The sequence below is a fragment of the Corvus hawaiiensis genome, chromosome 16 (assembly GCF_020740725.1).
Source record: "Corvus hawaiiensis isolate bCorHaw1 chromosome 16, bCorHaw1.pri.cur, whole genome shotgun sequence".
In the NCBI taxonomy this organism is placed as follows: domain Eukaryota; kingdom Metazoa; phylum Chordata; class Aves; order Passeriformes; family Corvidae; genus Corvus; species Corvus hawaiiensis.
The window spans coordinates 5,464,121-5,481,435 of record NC_063228.1 but is presented as its reverse complement, the minus strand read 5'-3'; the positions used below and the strand labels follow the sequence as shown (position 1 = coordinate 5,481,435).

Here is a 17,315-nt window from a genome sequence, read left to right as displayed (position 1 = left end):
ATCTGGGTGCCTGAACATGGATTTAAGAGCACAAGGATTCACAGACAAACAATGCATTGTGTGTTGGCTGAACCAGACTATGGAGCTCTTAGCTAATCACCAATGTAAAAAAATTCATCCAGGTTTAGTCTATACTGAAAAAAAATTCAAATATCTGCCACAGGCTAAAAGAACACCCATGGAAAACTGGCTGAAGTCTTCATCTGACACGAGGTCACTTGAGAAGAGATTGCAGAGTGACCGTGAACCTGAGATCAAATTTTAAGAAGAGAGATTTAAAAATTCAGGTACTCACTGTCTTCCAGGGTGCGCAGGAGCTGGGGAGGGCTCCGAGGGCCGTCCCCCGGGGTGGTGAAGCACAGCACTGAGGTGTAGTAGGTGGTGAACTTCTTCAGGTTGGTGATGCAGCCACTGTGAACACCATGGAAATCTGGAGCGATGGTGACCACGGTCACACTCTCCGGAGCATCCACTGGCCACGCCAGGAGCTGGGAAATTCAAACATGGATGAGCTCTCATTAGAAGTTGTGTCTATTTGGAATGAAAGTAGGTTTGGCTGCCAAAACCGTCTTAATCTGATTGCAAAGAACCAACCAATGCTGTTAAACTACTGTCAACTCTGATGCTGAACAGATGGATGCAGCACTGTGATACTGGAGGGATGTCTGTAACACTCGCTGCTGATGGGATACACCAGCATTGCAATTCTCCATGGCTGCTACTGAGCAATGCCAGAATTATGGGAAATTATTATTCAGATGACACGAGCCTTTTGTCTCATCAGCCTGGCCGGTCTCTGCTGCTGAAAGCAAGCTGAAGGAGGTATTTTCAGTGTTACTCTGACATAAATGCTTTACCTTATTTTCTTTAAAGATCCCACTGTCTGGGGAGGTTATTGGGATCAGAGGGAGAGAAGGGGGGACACACATCCCCTTCCCCTCCCAGAGCCCTGCCAGCACCCCAGTGAGCAGCCCTGCCTCACAGGCTGGGAGCATTACAAGCTCATTGGACTGGGGACACCTACACTGCGAATGATTCAAGCAGTTCTGGAACTACAGAAAGAAGAGAAAATGGTTGTAAAGATGATTACTACAATTTTCAACACCTGAGTCCCAAAAGTTAGACTCCTGAAGACATTTTCATGCATTTAAAATAGGGTGCTTGTCAGAGGAGCCCAGTCTTCCAGGTTTCATTCATCTCAGTGGATGTTCTGGACGATCAGTATCTCAGAGTGCAATACCTCATGTGTAGGTACCTAAATGAGGACTTAAAAGATTCATTTTTGGCAAATGACTTTGAAATTTTGAAACAATTTTTGAAATCACCTTAAAGGCTTAGAGGTCTAAAACTTGAAAGTGTTTATGAAATTTTTATTTTGTCCAAAAATCCTTATTGTTTTTGGTTACAAGAGAATGTTAAAATTCCAGGCTTGACTCAAGGGCTGTGTAAATCGTGCTACTTGTATTGATTTCAGGCTCATAAACATGAAAAGATACCTGAAATTAATAAGCCATATTTGACACACTTAGCCAATGTCTAGAGTCCCTGACAATCTGAAAGCACAGTTAGGGGAATATTAGGGGTAATTTTGTTAGGAATATTTCATATTTGAGAAGGTGCACTTTACAACTTATTGAAATGCAAATAAATTTCAAAGAAAAGATAAAAGTGTAAAATGGTTAAAGAGGATAGTAAGTTTTACTTTCTTTTCTAAATCACCTCTGTGGATTACAATTGGCATTTATAACTTTGGAGGACTGAACTCTTTTTTGAGTGCATTTCGTTGCACATTCGTGAGGAAATATGTGCAGAAAATACAGGTGAACAATTTTGTCAGTTAAAGGAAAAAATGGGTTAAATCCTTAGGAAAGGCAAAGGCCTGGCTTTGACTATGAGAAATTTATAAATCATACACAAAGCTACTCTGTAGAAATAAGTGACAGAAATGATCTCACACAGTCTTTGTACTCCAATTCTCTGGGGGAAACAGAGTGGCAAAGCTGTGGCAATCTACTGCAATCAAAGAAATCAGAAGAAATACAAATTTTGATAATTTCAGAAGTCTTCATTGTCCACTGACAGATATAAATTACAATCTGACTTATTTTATACCATTGCTGAAGAAATGGAAACATAAATTAGAGGTAGCTATGCAGGGAGATGAAGGATCCTTACACTGAAACTCTGAATACAACAGAGAATGAAAATCTGAAAAAAAACTTTTGCAAACCTGGGCTCCCTGTGCTTGGACTTGGACCAGAAAATTAGAGTGTACTGCAGTCCACTGAACCCCAAAAGTGCTTTTATTCTCCAGAGTTTGAACAGAAGCCAAGTACTTTTTCTGTGCTGGGGTTTCAGGGTATTGTACTGCAGGCCTGTCAGTCACTGAGCCTTGAGAACTGATTCTATTTCTGCCAGAAGCAGACACACATCTACATGTATTTAGCTCTTTAGCAGTGGGATTCTCAAACCACTGCTGGTCTTTATGAGAACTACATTGGTTTGGGCAGAAATACCAAAATTCCCATGCATATCTCTGTCTGTCTCAGTTTCCCTGTCAATTTGGGACATTCCTAGAGAAGGATCAAGTCTTCTGAAACAGCTCAAGTCCATATACAATCCCTTAATTCACAACTTGTCTTCTAAACTACAGCATCCTCCTCAAACCACTCCATGTCCCTTCACCCAACACTCAAACCAATCTCGCTCCTCCCTGCTCATAAACCACACTTGTCTTCCCTTTTGTTGCTCTGAGACTCCTGCAAGATTTCTCTTTGTTCTCTCCATGGAAGTTTTTAAACCCTTCATTTATTATGCCCTGACCACTGAACCACTGATGGAGGCTCTGTTAAGCAGGAACAAACCACCCCACCCAGTTCCTCAGCAAACACTCCGCCGGTCAGAGGCTCTGTTAAGCACTCTCTGCTCTGTGCACTGTAACAGGTATTGCCTGATTAATAAATTCTACATTCTCATATCTCCCAGATCATCACAGTGGGAAAGTCAAGGCAAATATTTAGTGTGATGCCTTGGCTCCCAGTGAAATGAATGGTGATTCTGCACTAGCATAAACAGAAACCTCAAGGTTGGTTTTCAGTGCCACAATGACATGTCTCCTGTGGTGACTTTCCAAACTGACATGGAATTGCTTTCTGGCTTTGGAAACTCGCCAGGAAAATGACAAAGGTATAAGGACTTCTAGGCTATGACACATTCCCTTTTCAGAACTTACATAAATTGCAAATATTGGAATCATAGAATGGTTTGGGTTGGAAGAGACCTTGAAGATCACCCAGTTCCAACCTCTGCCATGTCCTGCAAGGACACCTTCTACTATCCCAGGTTGCTCCAAGCCCTGTGAGGATCAACAATTGCTCACTTTTCTCTTCATTTTACCCATGTAAGATACTCCTGGGAGCACAGAGTCACTTTGGAGATTCAGAGATTATCAGAATGAAATTCTGGTTTATACCAGGACTGTTAAGGCAGACGTTATCTGAAGTCTCTACTCACCTTGTACCCTTGGTTGATGCCGTTGATGAACTGCTGGGGTGGAGGGTTCCAGAGGAACTGGATGGTTGTGGAATTCACGGCTTCGACCTGCACGTTCTGAGGTGGAGCTGTGGGCACTGCTCCCAGGCAGCAGAGAGGGAACAAGATAAAACAGAGTGGATAGGGAATGAGGGGAAAAAAGAGAAAAATGAACACAGAACCAATGAGTGTCACTCACAAGTCACAGAGTAATAACAACCTTGAGAGAAGGATGCACTTCCCCTGGAACAGCAGTGATTTGGAAAGCTGGGTAATTGGGTTAATTTCTCATCTTGTATTGGAGACTCCTTCAAGGGGAGGAGAAGAAATGGTTTCTGCAGCTTAATATCCTGCAGAGGAGTTTCTCAGAAAGACTTGAGGCAGAAGCCAGATCAGGAGAGGTGAGCACAGCTCTTTCAGTCATCCCTGAGTGCACCAAGAATGAACAGTTTCTGAGAGAAATTTCTCGAGTCCTTTAATGCTGCTCAATTCCCCAGATCAGACAGGAAAACACAGAGTTTGCACAATTAAGGTTCTAATTGTGAATTATAATCTGGCAACAGCATCTGTTTATTATTTACTACTGCTTAAAGAATTAGGACCAGTCATATCACATGCAATGAAGATTTTTCTTGGGAATTGGGAGATGTTCTCATTTTATCTTGATATGATATACATTCATGTATATTGAATTGATTATATATATATCCTGAGCCAATACATCCTCTAATCTACTAAAAGTTGCATAAACATTTTATGCCAAGGATTTAATTAGACAGATGTTTTCTCAATACAAAAGAAAGCAAGGAGCATAAAAGCATGCTGCCTTCAAACAACCAAAAATAGCACTTAAATATTTCACCTTTTAATAAAATGTCTCATTCTGAGCAATTTCTTCAACTTACTGCTTTAAGATGCCATTTCTATAATTCTCAGAGAAAAGAATATTAATGGACAGGTCTATTTTTTCTGAAATTATCAAGCTTATAGTAATTTTAAGAAGAAAACTGCTATCTGAGTACAAAAAAATGGACTAAGACACTTGAAATCCTATAAAATAAGCTTAATAATGCTTCAAAAATATCACTATTGACAGCCATGTGCATTTGTATGCTATGAAAGAGGAACTATCCACAAGTGGTTTCGAAGCCTGGAAGGCTTTGCTCCTTCTGCTTCCAAGGGAAAATTTCTACCGAAGCCCAATGATCTGTGCTTCTAAGGAGTATCCACAATTCCCACTGAGAAATGGTGGTTTCCTCCACACTTTTCAAAAACAGGGCAGAAACTTCTAAAGTTTCAAACTACTTTTCGGGAGATGAGTCTTTGCGTGGAAAAGAAATGATGAAAAGAAGTTCAAAAAGGCAAAGCTGCCCCTTTTCCCACCACAAGTTATAATTTGTTTGGAAGAGACGTAAATGGGCATTATTCTTAACTGGTGCACACACTACAGTAAGACAGGACAGTGCACACTTATCAGAGACATGCACAGCCCAGAAATATCAGCACAGAAAAATGGAGAAATCCTCAAGGCTGTCAGGTTTGAAATGACAAGAACATCCACTCCCATGCCCTCTCTGTCACTAAAATTCCCTGAAGATTCTGCCATGGCTCCACAACTTCCCTCTGCACACTTTTTTAACCTCAGTAGCTGTGTATTAGTCAGAACTTTCTTGCCCTAATTTAAAACTTGATGTCACAATTTATGAACTATGCATAATTATTGAGTTCTGGAAGCAGAGTTTATCTGATAGTACTCTAAATTTTCATTAGAATCCAGGTCCTACTTCCTGCCATGTATCATAATTCCCTGTGCGCTTTTAGAAGGTTATACTATTATCTGAATGACCTGTAGACATCATAAAGTTTTTGTAGTTAAGAGATTCACCAAATCATCCTGAGATACAGTCATAAATATTAAAGTCACTCTACAGTCATAATGAGTTGCTTTGGCTACAGTCCCCCACTAAATGCATTTTTGCTTATTCACGTTCTTGATGAAACTGTTTATGAGCCACAAGATATATTTGAATCTACTTTTGCGTGCAATACCTCGTATAATTAATGGTTAAATGCATAAAATTTTTTAGAAGACAAAATTCTTACTTTCCTGCATATTTGCATATTCAGATATTGTAACTGCCAGAGATTTGTTACTGCAGAAGAAAATTGTATTACAGATCTTCATGTTACTTTGTTATCAGAAAGTCACCAGGATATCACTGAGATTCATCTCCTCCTGTCAGGAAGGCTAAATCAGCTGAGCATCATCAAGCTCCAAGTTTTCATTTGTGGTCCTCACAGTCCTCAAAAAAGCTCAGGCAAACACTTGAGGATAGGTTTACTACAGTTTTAGGAATGTGGATAACCAAATGCCTTAGTTATTTTTTTTAAAAAAGGAAATATATTTTGTTCTTTAGGAGATAATTTCCTGAAACAAGAATATATGGTCATAGCAGAGCAAGTACCTGCTGCAATATGAAAAATGGTAAAAATTAAGAACAGAAAGTATAAAACCTTCAGAACGTTGAAAATCATGAAAATCACAATTCCTTCTTGGATATCTTTATTGAAAAATCAACATCTGAATGTCAATTAATACATTTAAAAGATGGAAAGAACATTGTCCATCTGATATGCATAAGCTTAATTATACTGCAGAAGGCATAATGTAATACATTTTTATAATTTTAATCAGTAAAATATTGGCATTATAATCTCAAATTTACTTCAAAGTGCCAGTATAAAATTCTCCTTTTATGTCCTGATATTAAAGACTTCCTTAGGTATCTGAGCAGTTCTGCATTTAAAAAAGAAAAGAAGTTTGAAGGAAGCTAAATCAGAATTGACCTTCTGGTCACTTCAAAACTCAAATACTTTTCCAAGATCATGGAGAGTAACTTACTGAAGCTGTGGCTGTCTGCACAAAGGATTTTCTAATTTAGTGGTAAATCTATGTCCTCTTCCTACAAATTTGTTGTCAAGCTGTACAGAAGCTGCCAATGTCAAACAGGTGTTTCAAGAGTAATCCCCAAGTATTTACACTCTCAGCTTTTAAACCTGTACTTCATCATGTTTGCAAGTATTCCAAAGCCATCTCACAGTGGAGATCCATCTGGGAGCCATCTCAGAGCTGCAGATCAAATTGGTCAGACACAACCAACTGTTACTTTCCTCCCGATAAAGTTCATGTGGTTGGAAATCTACGGAGAGCTCAGCCCCTGGGACTGTGGGTTAATGTACAGCATTCCAAGTAGAAAAGGTCATGGAAGCACTCTAGATAAAAACCATTAAAAGGGTTTCACTGACAGGATAATTGAGAGGGGAGAAGGCACCGAGGTTAAGCATGTGTACATGTAATTATTCTGTCTCTAGCCATGTGCAAACAGCATGTAAATCCCACGGAGTTCCTGATGGCCAGACTCCTGCTCCTAAATATAGATCTTCAACACAGGCTTGGAAAAGAGGCTCCTCTGGAGCTCCTCACCTTCGAGGTGGCAGCTTGCCTGTGGAACTGCAGGTTTTCCTCTAGGTGAGGATTTGGTTGTTCCTTTAATGCACCAGCTTGAGGTGCTGAGCTGCACATCCCGTGGGAGCGGTGGGGATGTGGAGGTTTGTAATTCCTCCTCTGAAGCCTCTTCCCTCTGCTCCCAGCTGGTGTTCTGGGCCGTGCTCTGAACAGCAGTGGGTGCGTAGGAAAAGTGGTCTCTGTAACTCTACACATCTGAAAATCTGAATTCTGAAATTCAGCAGTGTGAGGTTTGGCACTGACTGATGAGTTCAGCTTCTTGTGGCTGGGAAACGCCTCCTTCCTTTCTTGCATGTCTCTCACACAGACAAGATTTCATTTCTTTATTAGGAACTGGGGGCCAGGGGCCTCACTGAGACAACTGCTAATTTCACCACCTTGTGAAATCACTTAAAAACAAGATAAAAGCAGTAGATGGCAAATGGCATCTAAGCAAGACAAAACCCCAGCCACTACAACCCCAATCTGCTCCTGCACAGGAGCAGATGGGCCCAAAAGAGTCACGGGTGCTCCAAGGCCATTGGGAAGTTCCCCAAAGGAGGTAAACAAGGATCTTTAAGATATTTTTGCCAAGAAAGCCCAAAGGAAAACTAAGGAAAATATCTTTTCACAGAGATAAAACTGAATGGTTGCAGAGGACACTCTGCAATCAGGGATTCAATTTTCAAGATTTTCTCCTACATAAAGCAGGAAGCTTTCAGTTAACTGGGTTTCCTCTGGCTCTTCCACCTCAGTTATATAAATTTCTCTGATTCATCTCTTATTGCCTGAGGAAAAATCTGCTTTAGACCTGGCTAAACACACTCCTCTTGCTTTATCCTTCTCTCCATGTCATCAAGACTCACTAGTCTGGTGACTGTCCCACTCTTTTATTCAGGAAGGGCTTTTGCTCAGACATTCCTGGACTGGCAAGGTGTCCATGCATGGCAGAGAAGGGAAAACAAAACAAAGTTAAACCACATGTTGAGATCTGTGAACTTTAGGACATAAGACTGGCCTTTTAGGATATGCATCAAAAGAAAGACACGGCATTAAAAGCAGAAACAGAAGTGGGTTAATGTCACTGAAGAGGCTAATGGAAGCAATGCCTCTATTTGAAATCTTGCCCTGCCTAAATCTAAGGTATGGGTGGGAGTTTTTCAAAGAGAGAGAGATGTTCAGAATTATTCACAGTGGTGAGATAAAAGGGACAGAACCCAAAGTAAGGGTGGAAGCTGCTGCTTTATCAAATCAACGTGCAGAAAAAGGTAAACATACCCAACAGTAGAGAGGAGAGACAATATTTTCACCACATAAAGATGTTTATAGCTTCACAAAGCTATTCTTACACGAAAAGGTAATGGGAAACTTCAGGTTTTCATATGGCAATGAGAAGTCCTGCAGGACACTGTTTAAATAAGTAAAATTGCCCTATGCAGAAGGCTGGCACAAATCCCTGTGAAAAGTAACATCAAAGCAAGGAACAGTTGGAGGAACTCTGATGAAGAAAGACCTATGTATACAGAGCATCAAAGGATCAGGCTGAATATCCCTCTGAAAAGACTTTCAAGATTTTAGAGACAGTCAACCTGTCTGACCCCTGTGCTGGGATGTTCAGTGCTCTGCCAGTAAGTCTTTCTGACATTTTATCTCACTGACATTATGCACCAGTTTCCTCCAAGTTCAGATCCCTCAGCACCTTGTGAGCTTGGCTGCATTCTGGAAGTTGGTGATTTTTGAGGAGCTTGGAGCCGCTGATTAGTTTTCAGTGGCTAAAGCAATGCCAGAGGACTAATAAGGGATTAATAGACTAGCTCCTGGTATAAATCCACAGCTTATATGGCCAGTCAATATTCCCTATGACAAAGGTGCCAATATGCTGATGTGCTCCTGCCAATGGGTTGATCTGCTCCCCAGGTTCATTTCCTCCCAGGGTCTGGCTGCACAGCACACTTGATTAGTATGAGGTGTTGCAGATATTTTTCATCTGCAGACAGACAGGTTCTTGCCAGCCCAGCTCACATCATTTAATGCATGTCAGAGCAGAGGCAGTGGTGGTGTGGTAGTAGGAGAGGGGGATGGATGGGAGTGTGTCTTTGACATTTATCTCTGCTCGTATTAAAATCAGAATATGATTTACAAGGCAGTTTTACACATGGCTTTTTCTTACTCCTGCTGGTTTGGTTTAGGAAGAACATTCTGGAGCAAGAACCAATCACTGGATTTTCCTGTCTTTTCCCAACTACAATAAACATAAAGGAGCAGGGATTTGGACAGTAGCACATTACATATGGAGACTGAATATTAAACCAGTTTCAAAATTTTATTTATACCAATCAGTCTCCCCGTTCATTTCTAAATGTAAAAAGGCTTCAAACTCTTTTTAAAACAGGACATATGCCTTTGGTGAACCCAGCAAGGTTCATTAGGAGGTGGCAGCATCCATGAAGTAGTTATTAACAGCTATTAGCAAATACCAATATGAAATAAATCAGAAATATCCAGTTTTTCTTCCACGTCTACCCAGCACTGAGGAATTACATGAAGCCAAAGAGGCCATTGCAGGTTGGCCTGCAGTCTAAACACTCCTGCTGATTAACATGAATGCAGGACTGACTACACCTAATTTATAACAGAGGATTTATACCCTTATAAATGACAACAGACAGCCAATCAATAAAGGATGATAATAACTGCACATAATATCAAGGGAAATTAGAGTCAATTATAGGGTTTAAGAAAAAAGAGTGTGAACTCCAAACCTGGGCCTTAATAGATGGAAGGTTAAGGTGCTATGATAGCTTAAAATGTGCAAATAAACAAGGTAATGAATTACAAGCATAATCACAAAAGGGATTCAAATTCTGTGTGCAAACCAATTCTCTGCAGAGCTTGGGTCTTTAGTGGGATAGAAAGCATTAATCCTGGCTGCAAGGAGAAGACTTCAAGAAAAACATTTCAAGGTCTGCTATAAACACTTCTAGAATGAGCTTGAGTGTGCCTAGACTCCTCTAAACTATGAGACTTTATATGCCCTAAGACAAAATATAGATAGTTCTTTCTCTAGCTGTTGTGGTTAATTAGTGTTGCATATGAACAATCTTTTCTTAAAGATCTCCCTACACCTCAAACTGTATCTAATCATGTTATAACATACTCCTAGTAGCAATTAACAAACAACTACATCTTCTTCACTGATTGAAAATTAACTGATGCACTGTAAATCAACAAGTTTTTAAAACAGTGTAATTGTTTCATGACCAATGAAATAGAGTCCATGCACTGTCCAGTGCTCAGCATCCAGCACAACCCTGCAATTATGGGAATATATGGAAGCCTGAAGGACCTGGCACTTAATTATCCTGCAGATTTTTATACCAATCTAGAGGTGTAAACATGCCTTACACCGGTTGTAAAAAGTAATTACATATCCTTTTGTTGGTGTAATTTACACTCTTCTTAAAGCACTTAGAAAAGTGTGGAGGAGCTGTAGCATAAAAATCTGGGCTTTAAAGATCATTTTATCTTCCCCTTTGCAAGTATCTGCACCATTCCTGAAACGCCTCAGAACACTTTCTGCACAGGTTGTATTTCTCTCCCTACGCTCTCCTTACAATTTATTCCATATTTCTAAAACAAGGTATCTGTGATTATCAGAGCTAATGCAGCTGGTTCACTCTGTCTCCTATATTGCATATGCAGCATCTTGCATGCCTTGGCCACGATAAAACCAATTCTCTGCCATATTTTCTCTAACTCTCCTGGCAGAGTAACCTCAGCCCTCGGCTGTCACAGGTCCCATAAATCCATTCTTCAGGACCCCAGCTCTCACCAGCATTTCCATTTATTCCCTCTGCTGCAGCTGACTCTGACCTGCAAGCGTGGCAACACATCATCACGAGGGTCAACAAAAACAGATAATTTTTGACTTCACTCCCAGCTTTTTCTACAGCAGAGATAGAGCAGAGACTCAGCTCTGCTCAGGCATTTGAAATTTGCAGGTGCTTCCTGCTCCAAGCTGTCTACCAAATTTGACTGAAGTGACCATTCATTTCCCAAGTTCTAAGGGGGGGCTGCCAGGCAGCACACCCCCTAAGGAAACTGTGGGATGATAGAGGAGATCCTGGTCAGATTTGCTCACCTCCCTGCAGTGTGTACTCTGTCACGGGCCTGCTGAAGGCTCCCAGCCCAGCTCCGTTGTAAGATGCCACCTGGATTTCATACTGGGTCCAAATGATCAGGTCTTTCACTAAGCAGTAGTTGATTTCTGCACTGCTGATGTTCTTGTACTGGTACTCTCCTGGGAGGCCAGCCAGGCGATACCTACCATATGGGGAGAAAAATTAGCTGGTTAATTAGATGGTATCAATTAGAGAAAATATCCTGACTGGCAAAATAGCTTCCTTTGTGGAAAGGCAATATGCAAAGTTTAACAGCAGAATTTTACCAAGAATAATGGAATATAATCAGGAGGAACATAGCAACTCCTGATAAGACCATATCATGTTTGACTGCTATAGTATTTATAATCTGATCTCACTGAGATTACAGGCTCAGGGCTAAACAAAACGGGTATTTTATCCCGTTTTATGGTTGCAGAAAAATTACAGCTTTTTAAATGTGGCTTGTCTAGTAAAAGCTGTGATTTAGTACAAAAAAAAAAGCCCAGATGTGATTTTTATCAGAGTGCTGCTGTAAATCAGCCTGAGAAATGGTTTTTTTCCTTCACTTCTGAAATCTGAAAAGGAAGAGCTCAGAGGGCTCTGACCTCCTGGAATCTCAGCCATTGGCACCCCTGGCTTCCACCAGAATAATTAAAATAAGGATAGAATACTTAGATGAGACTGAAGGGTTGGGTAAGCACTGGAATTTCAGGAGAAGGGCTGTGTCAAACACAGATGGGTGGTAAACATCCTGAAACTCTTTCTGCTGAGACATGAGAAGTTGAAACACCGAACGTGTTTTCCCATGTAAAAACTGTATTCCAGAAAACAGAGCCCCTTTGATGTGTCTCTTCAGGCCAACAAACTACAGAGAAGAACTAAATTATAGAAAACAAACAAACCTTGCAAATCTGTGAATGTGAATAATAGTGTTTGCTTTCCTTCCTTTAGCAAAGTGGTACAGTGGATGCTCACAATATGCTAATGCACAAAAAAAATCAGAAACACAGAGGCCAAATAGGGGACACAAGGCATTACTATTCCATGGAAAAGACAAATATGGAAACATTTGTATTTTTATTCACCACACCACTTTTATACACTCTTAGCCATCCTTTGCTTCACTGAAATCACCAAAAGTTTATTGACACAGAACAATTTCATTGACATCTTACAGAGACATTTTTAAATTCATCAAAGTTAAATTGGTGCAAGGTTTATGACTAGACAACTTCATGTGTTTCAGCTAGAGATTTTTGTTGTAAAGTCTTCCTATAATGAGATCAGTTCTTAATCACTGACAACGCCTCTATTTTCTGCTGCTCGCCTGACCATCCTTTAGCTCACTTAATATCTGTAATGCTACACTGGTGTGATTCCATTTATGAAATATAAATGGAAATAAAGAAATACCAGCCCTCAGCTGAGTTTATTGAATTTCTTGCTCTCCTGTTCTCTCTCTCACCTCCTGGGCAGGGTGTGTGCTCCCCAGCAAGTCAGTTCTTATTGCAGCAATGTTTTGCCTCCTGCCCAGCAGACAAGGTGTCTGTGCTCCTGTGATTTAATCTGTTATGCTGTTAGCATGGCAGACCCCTAAATGCAATACTGGCAGTGAGAAAAAGGGCAGAGGAAGGAGGCCGGTTCAGAAATGTCATGTCTTCATGATTTTTCTCACCGTGGACTTTGATGTATACTCCACACGACTTGTGCAGTGCACCTTCACTTTTAAAGATCAGGTGTTCCATCAATTTAGCATCTTGCATGTCTTGAGCTGTGGGTCTCTGGGATGCCTGGTGCTTTTCACTCTGCTACAGCCTGATTCTGCAGAAGTCAGTGCAGGGACACTGTTCTTCAGTGCATATTGCTGTGACCACACAATTCAACTTGGAAGAACAGCCTGGTTTATTACCTGGGACAGTTGTGCTTTTATGTGATAATCTTAAATTCCTCTTGAATAAATGGTTTCTCTGCTCTTTTGTCAAGAAAAAGCAGGTAGGCACCAAAAATATTCACAGATTGAACATAATGAATATGATCAGCATTAAAGTGGAAAGAGACGTTACATCAAGGTCAATTATGCAGATAAATACTGTAAAAGTACCAAAGTTACACGTTATTGGAAATGCTGTATGGAGAACACAGCACAAACTGCCAGAAGTAGGAGGCTATGGGGCTGCTTTTTAAAGGACTTGATGCTGAGACTGGGAAAGACTCACTGGGAATACCTAAGGGACTAATCCTACCACTGGGGAGACCAGCTTGGAAGGAAGAAGTGTATAAACCCTGTGCAGATGGGTACCCAAGGCACAGTACAAGGTTCTCTCTACAGGCAGAAGTTAAAACACCTTTCCTCACTGATGGCTGGCACAGCTCTCAAACGGAGCCCAGCCCTCAAACCTTGCACCAACAGCCCTTGCATGAGGGGCTCACCTCTGCTAACGGGCTCTGCGCAGGGGACAGGGACATGAACAGACTCAACTCTGCCTGCAGACAGAGGGAACTTTCCAGGGCTATTTTGGGAGCTCACCAACACTGTTAACATGACAAAAGCCTTTCCATCCATGCCAGCAAAAGTAGGAGCACAGCATGAACAGGATGTTGGCATTTAAACTGCAGCATTTAGTTCTCTTTCACAGATCTGGAGGACACTGCATTAAAAATGCCAGCAGCCTGCCCACAGGAGGCTGTAACCATCACTTGGAAATATGGCAGTGGCTGGGAGTTTCCCACAAAAACTCTAATTTAGGTAATGTCTCCCTCACTAGAGGTGTGGCCCTAGCTGGCTGCTAGCACTGCAGGGTATGGAGGATGCCAGATGAGCAGTAAGCTGTACTGGAATTGGGTAGGAGTGAATACTGAGTCCCAAAAAATTACCTAAGGGAAATGCTCTGCAAAGTCTCTCAAGTGTGGTAACACCCTTTCCAACACAACGAATCCTGTGTGAGCAGCCAAACTGGGTGTATGCAGGATTCCCAGTTACCTGCCTGAATGTGCTTCTCATTAATAAATACAGACAGGGCTGAAAGGATCTTTCTCAACTGACTGATTTTCAAAACCAAACCAAGGTCTGCCATGACACATCTGACCTGTCATTCCCTCTCTCCATTTTGTCTGGCACAAAACTGAAGTTTATTGATTCTTTTGTTGCTCCTCTATAGGCAGGAGCCCTGTTGTGTCTTTGATAAATTTAATTAACCTTTCAAGCAGGGAGCTGAGCTTGTAATAAGCAAATATACATCTGCATAGTCTGCACTGTGCTGGCTTCCCACGTGAAGACTTGCATTACTCGGTGCTTCACTTCCCCTTGGAAATGGAATAAAAGGATGTTGTGAGTCTCCACAGGGAGCTGGTCCTTTGGAGCTGCTGATGCAGCCCCCACACTCTCTAGGCCAGAATTTAAGTGGCTGCACCCTTGTGACCCCTTGAAGAGTTGTCATGTTCTCATATGTAACAAACCAGGGCAGCCTCAGCGTTTGCAAACAATAACTAATATCTTCAATTCAATTAGAGATAGCTTTTATTACACTCTGACACCATTTGAACTCCCTTGGGCACACCTGGACCTACCTCTGGGCTTTCCAGGTTAGGAAAGGACTTACCTTAGGATGTAGCCATGAAGAACTCCATTGTGCTCACTCTCAGGAGGAGGCTGCCACTGGACCATGATGGACTGATTGGTTCTCCCACTGGCCACGATATTTTTAGGGGGAGCACTGGGGGGCTCCTCAGGTAGCATCAACCTAAGTACAAAAGAATGTGATGGACATGGGTGTTGAAAGAAATCATAAATAACAGTCTATTTCCTGTATCCACTCCAAGTGAACCACTTTCTTTTATCACAGTCTGATGACTAGAAAGAAATATAATGCTGATCAAACTGCTGAAGACATGCATGAAATAGTTACAACAAATCAACATAATAGGAAATCAGTTAAGCAAGCAACAAGACGGACAGCTGAGGTAACCCTATTCTCTCAGAATCACCCAGGCTGCTACAACTCTTTAAAAAGATTACAAGCCTGAATGAGTAAGAGCTCAGGTCCAGTGTCTGTGACTCCTTCCAAATTGTTTCTTTCAGCTCTTTCAATATTTTTCATATCAAACTCACACATTTTGAAAAAGCCATTTAGAGTTCAGCTGTTCTGCAATTCAAGCTCGCAGCAAGCTTTGGTTCACAGAAGAAGGGGGATGCATTTGAAACTAAATATGATGAAGCCATCCTTCTCTGTCACATCTGGGTGAATTCCAGAAGTGGCATTGCCATGACAGGGTAAGGGCTGTACTCCTGCCTGGGCTAACTACTGGGGCTTAGCACAAGAGCAAAATATCATTTCCAAGATTCTGCTCAACTGATACTCTGGAAGTATGAGGACACCTCTCCCATGAAGTGCTGATCTCCTGCATCCCCCAAATGCCATCATCCCCACTCTCCAGAGGCCTGGGAAATGGTAACTTCTCCATCTCCCAAAAACTGTGCAAATGATTATTTGATTCCTTCATTCACAACCAGCATTTTTTCCCTCCCGAGGGTGCTGTCACTTTAGCACACAGATACTGTCATTACCTGCTGGTCTCAGTGCTGTACCGGCCCTTTCCCACCTGGTTCACAGCACACACCCTGAACTGGTAGGTCCTGGCTGGAGTGAGGCCACTCACAGTGACACCAGTCATCTTCGGGTCAAGGTTGGAGAGGTGAACCTTCCAGGGAGAATCTGGTAGAAAAATTTGCATGGGAAAAAGGAAAAAAGATGAAAGTGCTTGTCAAAAGCCCTGCAGAAGTGAGAAAACGCCTCTGACTGCTCAGAGCTCTTTGTGCTTGTTTCCCTCAGAGGAACTTTGGGAAGAAGTTTCTTTTCAGCAGAAGAAACCTTCCTGTCAGCCCACATGGCTATGCAGATTGCACGTTTGTCTACTGGAAAGTGATGCTGCACATGTCATGGCATAATAAATAAAAACTATATTCATTAACATTTTAATAAAAGAGGAAACAAGCATGATAAAGACAGATGGGCTATGTATTTCACAACAATTGGCAGGCCATCACACCACCACACCCATGAGTGGCTCTGGTGGAAGGATTCTAATGAAATTCACAGTCAGTTTGGAATATCTTCCTAGCCAGCTTGTAAGCAGGTGTAGAAGCGTGACTGTCTCTGCCAAATCAGCCCTTTGCTGCAAGACCTGAGAAAGCTTCTGCTGCTGATTCTACATGTCTGCAGTTTTTTTTTTTTTTTCCTTGTGATAGTATTCAGCATGGAATCTAATTGCCCTAGGAAGATTCCCTGGTAGAAAGAGCCCTGGCAGCACTCTAAACCCCTCGCTGTCAGTTCACATTCTTGCCATACTGAGCTCCTCTGATGGCCAAATTACATTTACAAGTTTTCAAAGAGGTCAGAAATGAAACATGTTGAAAATTAAATATTCTGACTTCTTCTCTGCATAGCCTGGTGTCACACTTTCTCCCTGAAGTCATGACTGAAATAGTCAGGGAGAGGTGACATTTGGTCTGTGTTGCAACACTACAGCAGTGGAATCAGCCAATTTGAAGATTTGCTCAGTTTTTAAATAATACCAGCTGTTTTCATGCTCCCTGCTCAAAATTACTAACACTTCTGGAAATTGCTGAGGAGCTCACTGTAGATTTTGGCAACGTTATCTGTGCATGTTGCTCATCAGAAGTGCATCGTGGCTCCTGGCAGGTCACCTCAACGTCTGCCTGAAAATGAAGATGAGATGTCCCAAATGTGGAAGGCTGCTAAACTTCACACCAAGACAGAAGCACTCATTTTGTGCTTTTCTGGCAGATTCCTTAGCAAGTTTAAGTCCTCAAGGGTGTGATGCCAGTTGGGCTATAAACACTGCATCTTCAAATTACTCCAAACGTATTTATTCCAGTAAGGGCCTTGCCAGAATAAAGTCTTTTTTAACAGGAAAACTGACACAGCAGAATACTGGGAATGCTGGAGAGGAACATTTGCACAGCAGGCAAGGTCTGTCCTTGCCAATTGTTGATTTACCAACAGCCACTCTGGCTGCAAGATCTTGATGCCAATTTATCTTAGCTGAACACTGAATTTCTTTTAGAGAGCCCTTAGAGGAAGCACACCTGTGCCATC

The 17,315-nt window shown here is 41.6% G+C and overlaps 1 protein-coding gene across 5 annotated transcripts in view; it reads right to left on the bottom strand.

Moving 5' to 3' along the window:
* SDK1 (sidekick cell adhesion molecule 1) overlaps positions 1–17,315 on the bottom strand; it is a 388,047-nt gene that overhangs the window by 103,776 nt on the left and 266,956 nt on the right. For all 5 annotated transcript variants that reach the window (XM_048320697.1, XM_048320702.1, XM_048320699.1 and 2 more), the window contains exons 16-20: positions 15,764–15,911; positions 14,799–14,939; positions 11,178–11,359; positions 3,514–3,629; positions 296–488 (exon numbers count right to left, since the gene is read on the bottom strand). In XM_048320697.1, coding sequence (XP_048176654.1) covers positions 296–488; positions 3,514–3,629; positions 11,178–11,359; positions 14,799–14,939; positions 15,764–15,911 — 780 coding nt within the window. The remainder of the gene's footprint in view (positions 1–295; positions 489–3,513; positions 3,630–11,177; positions 11,360–14,798; positions 14,940–15,763; positions 15,912–17,315) is intronic.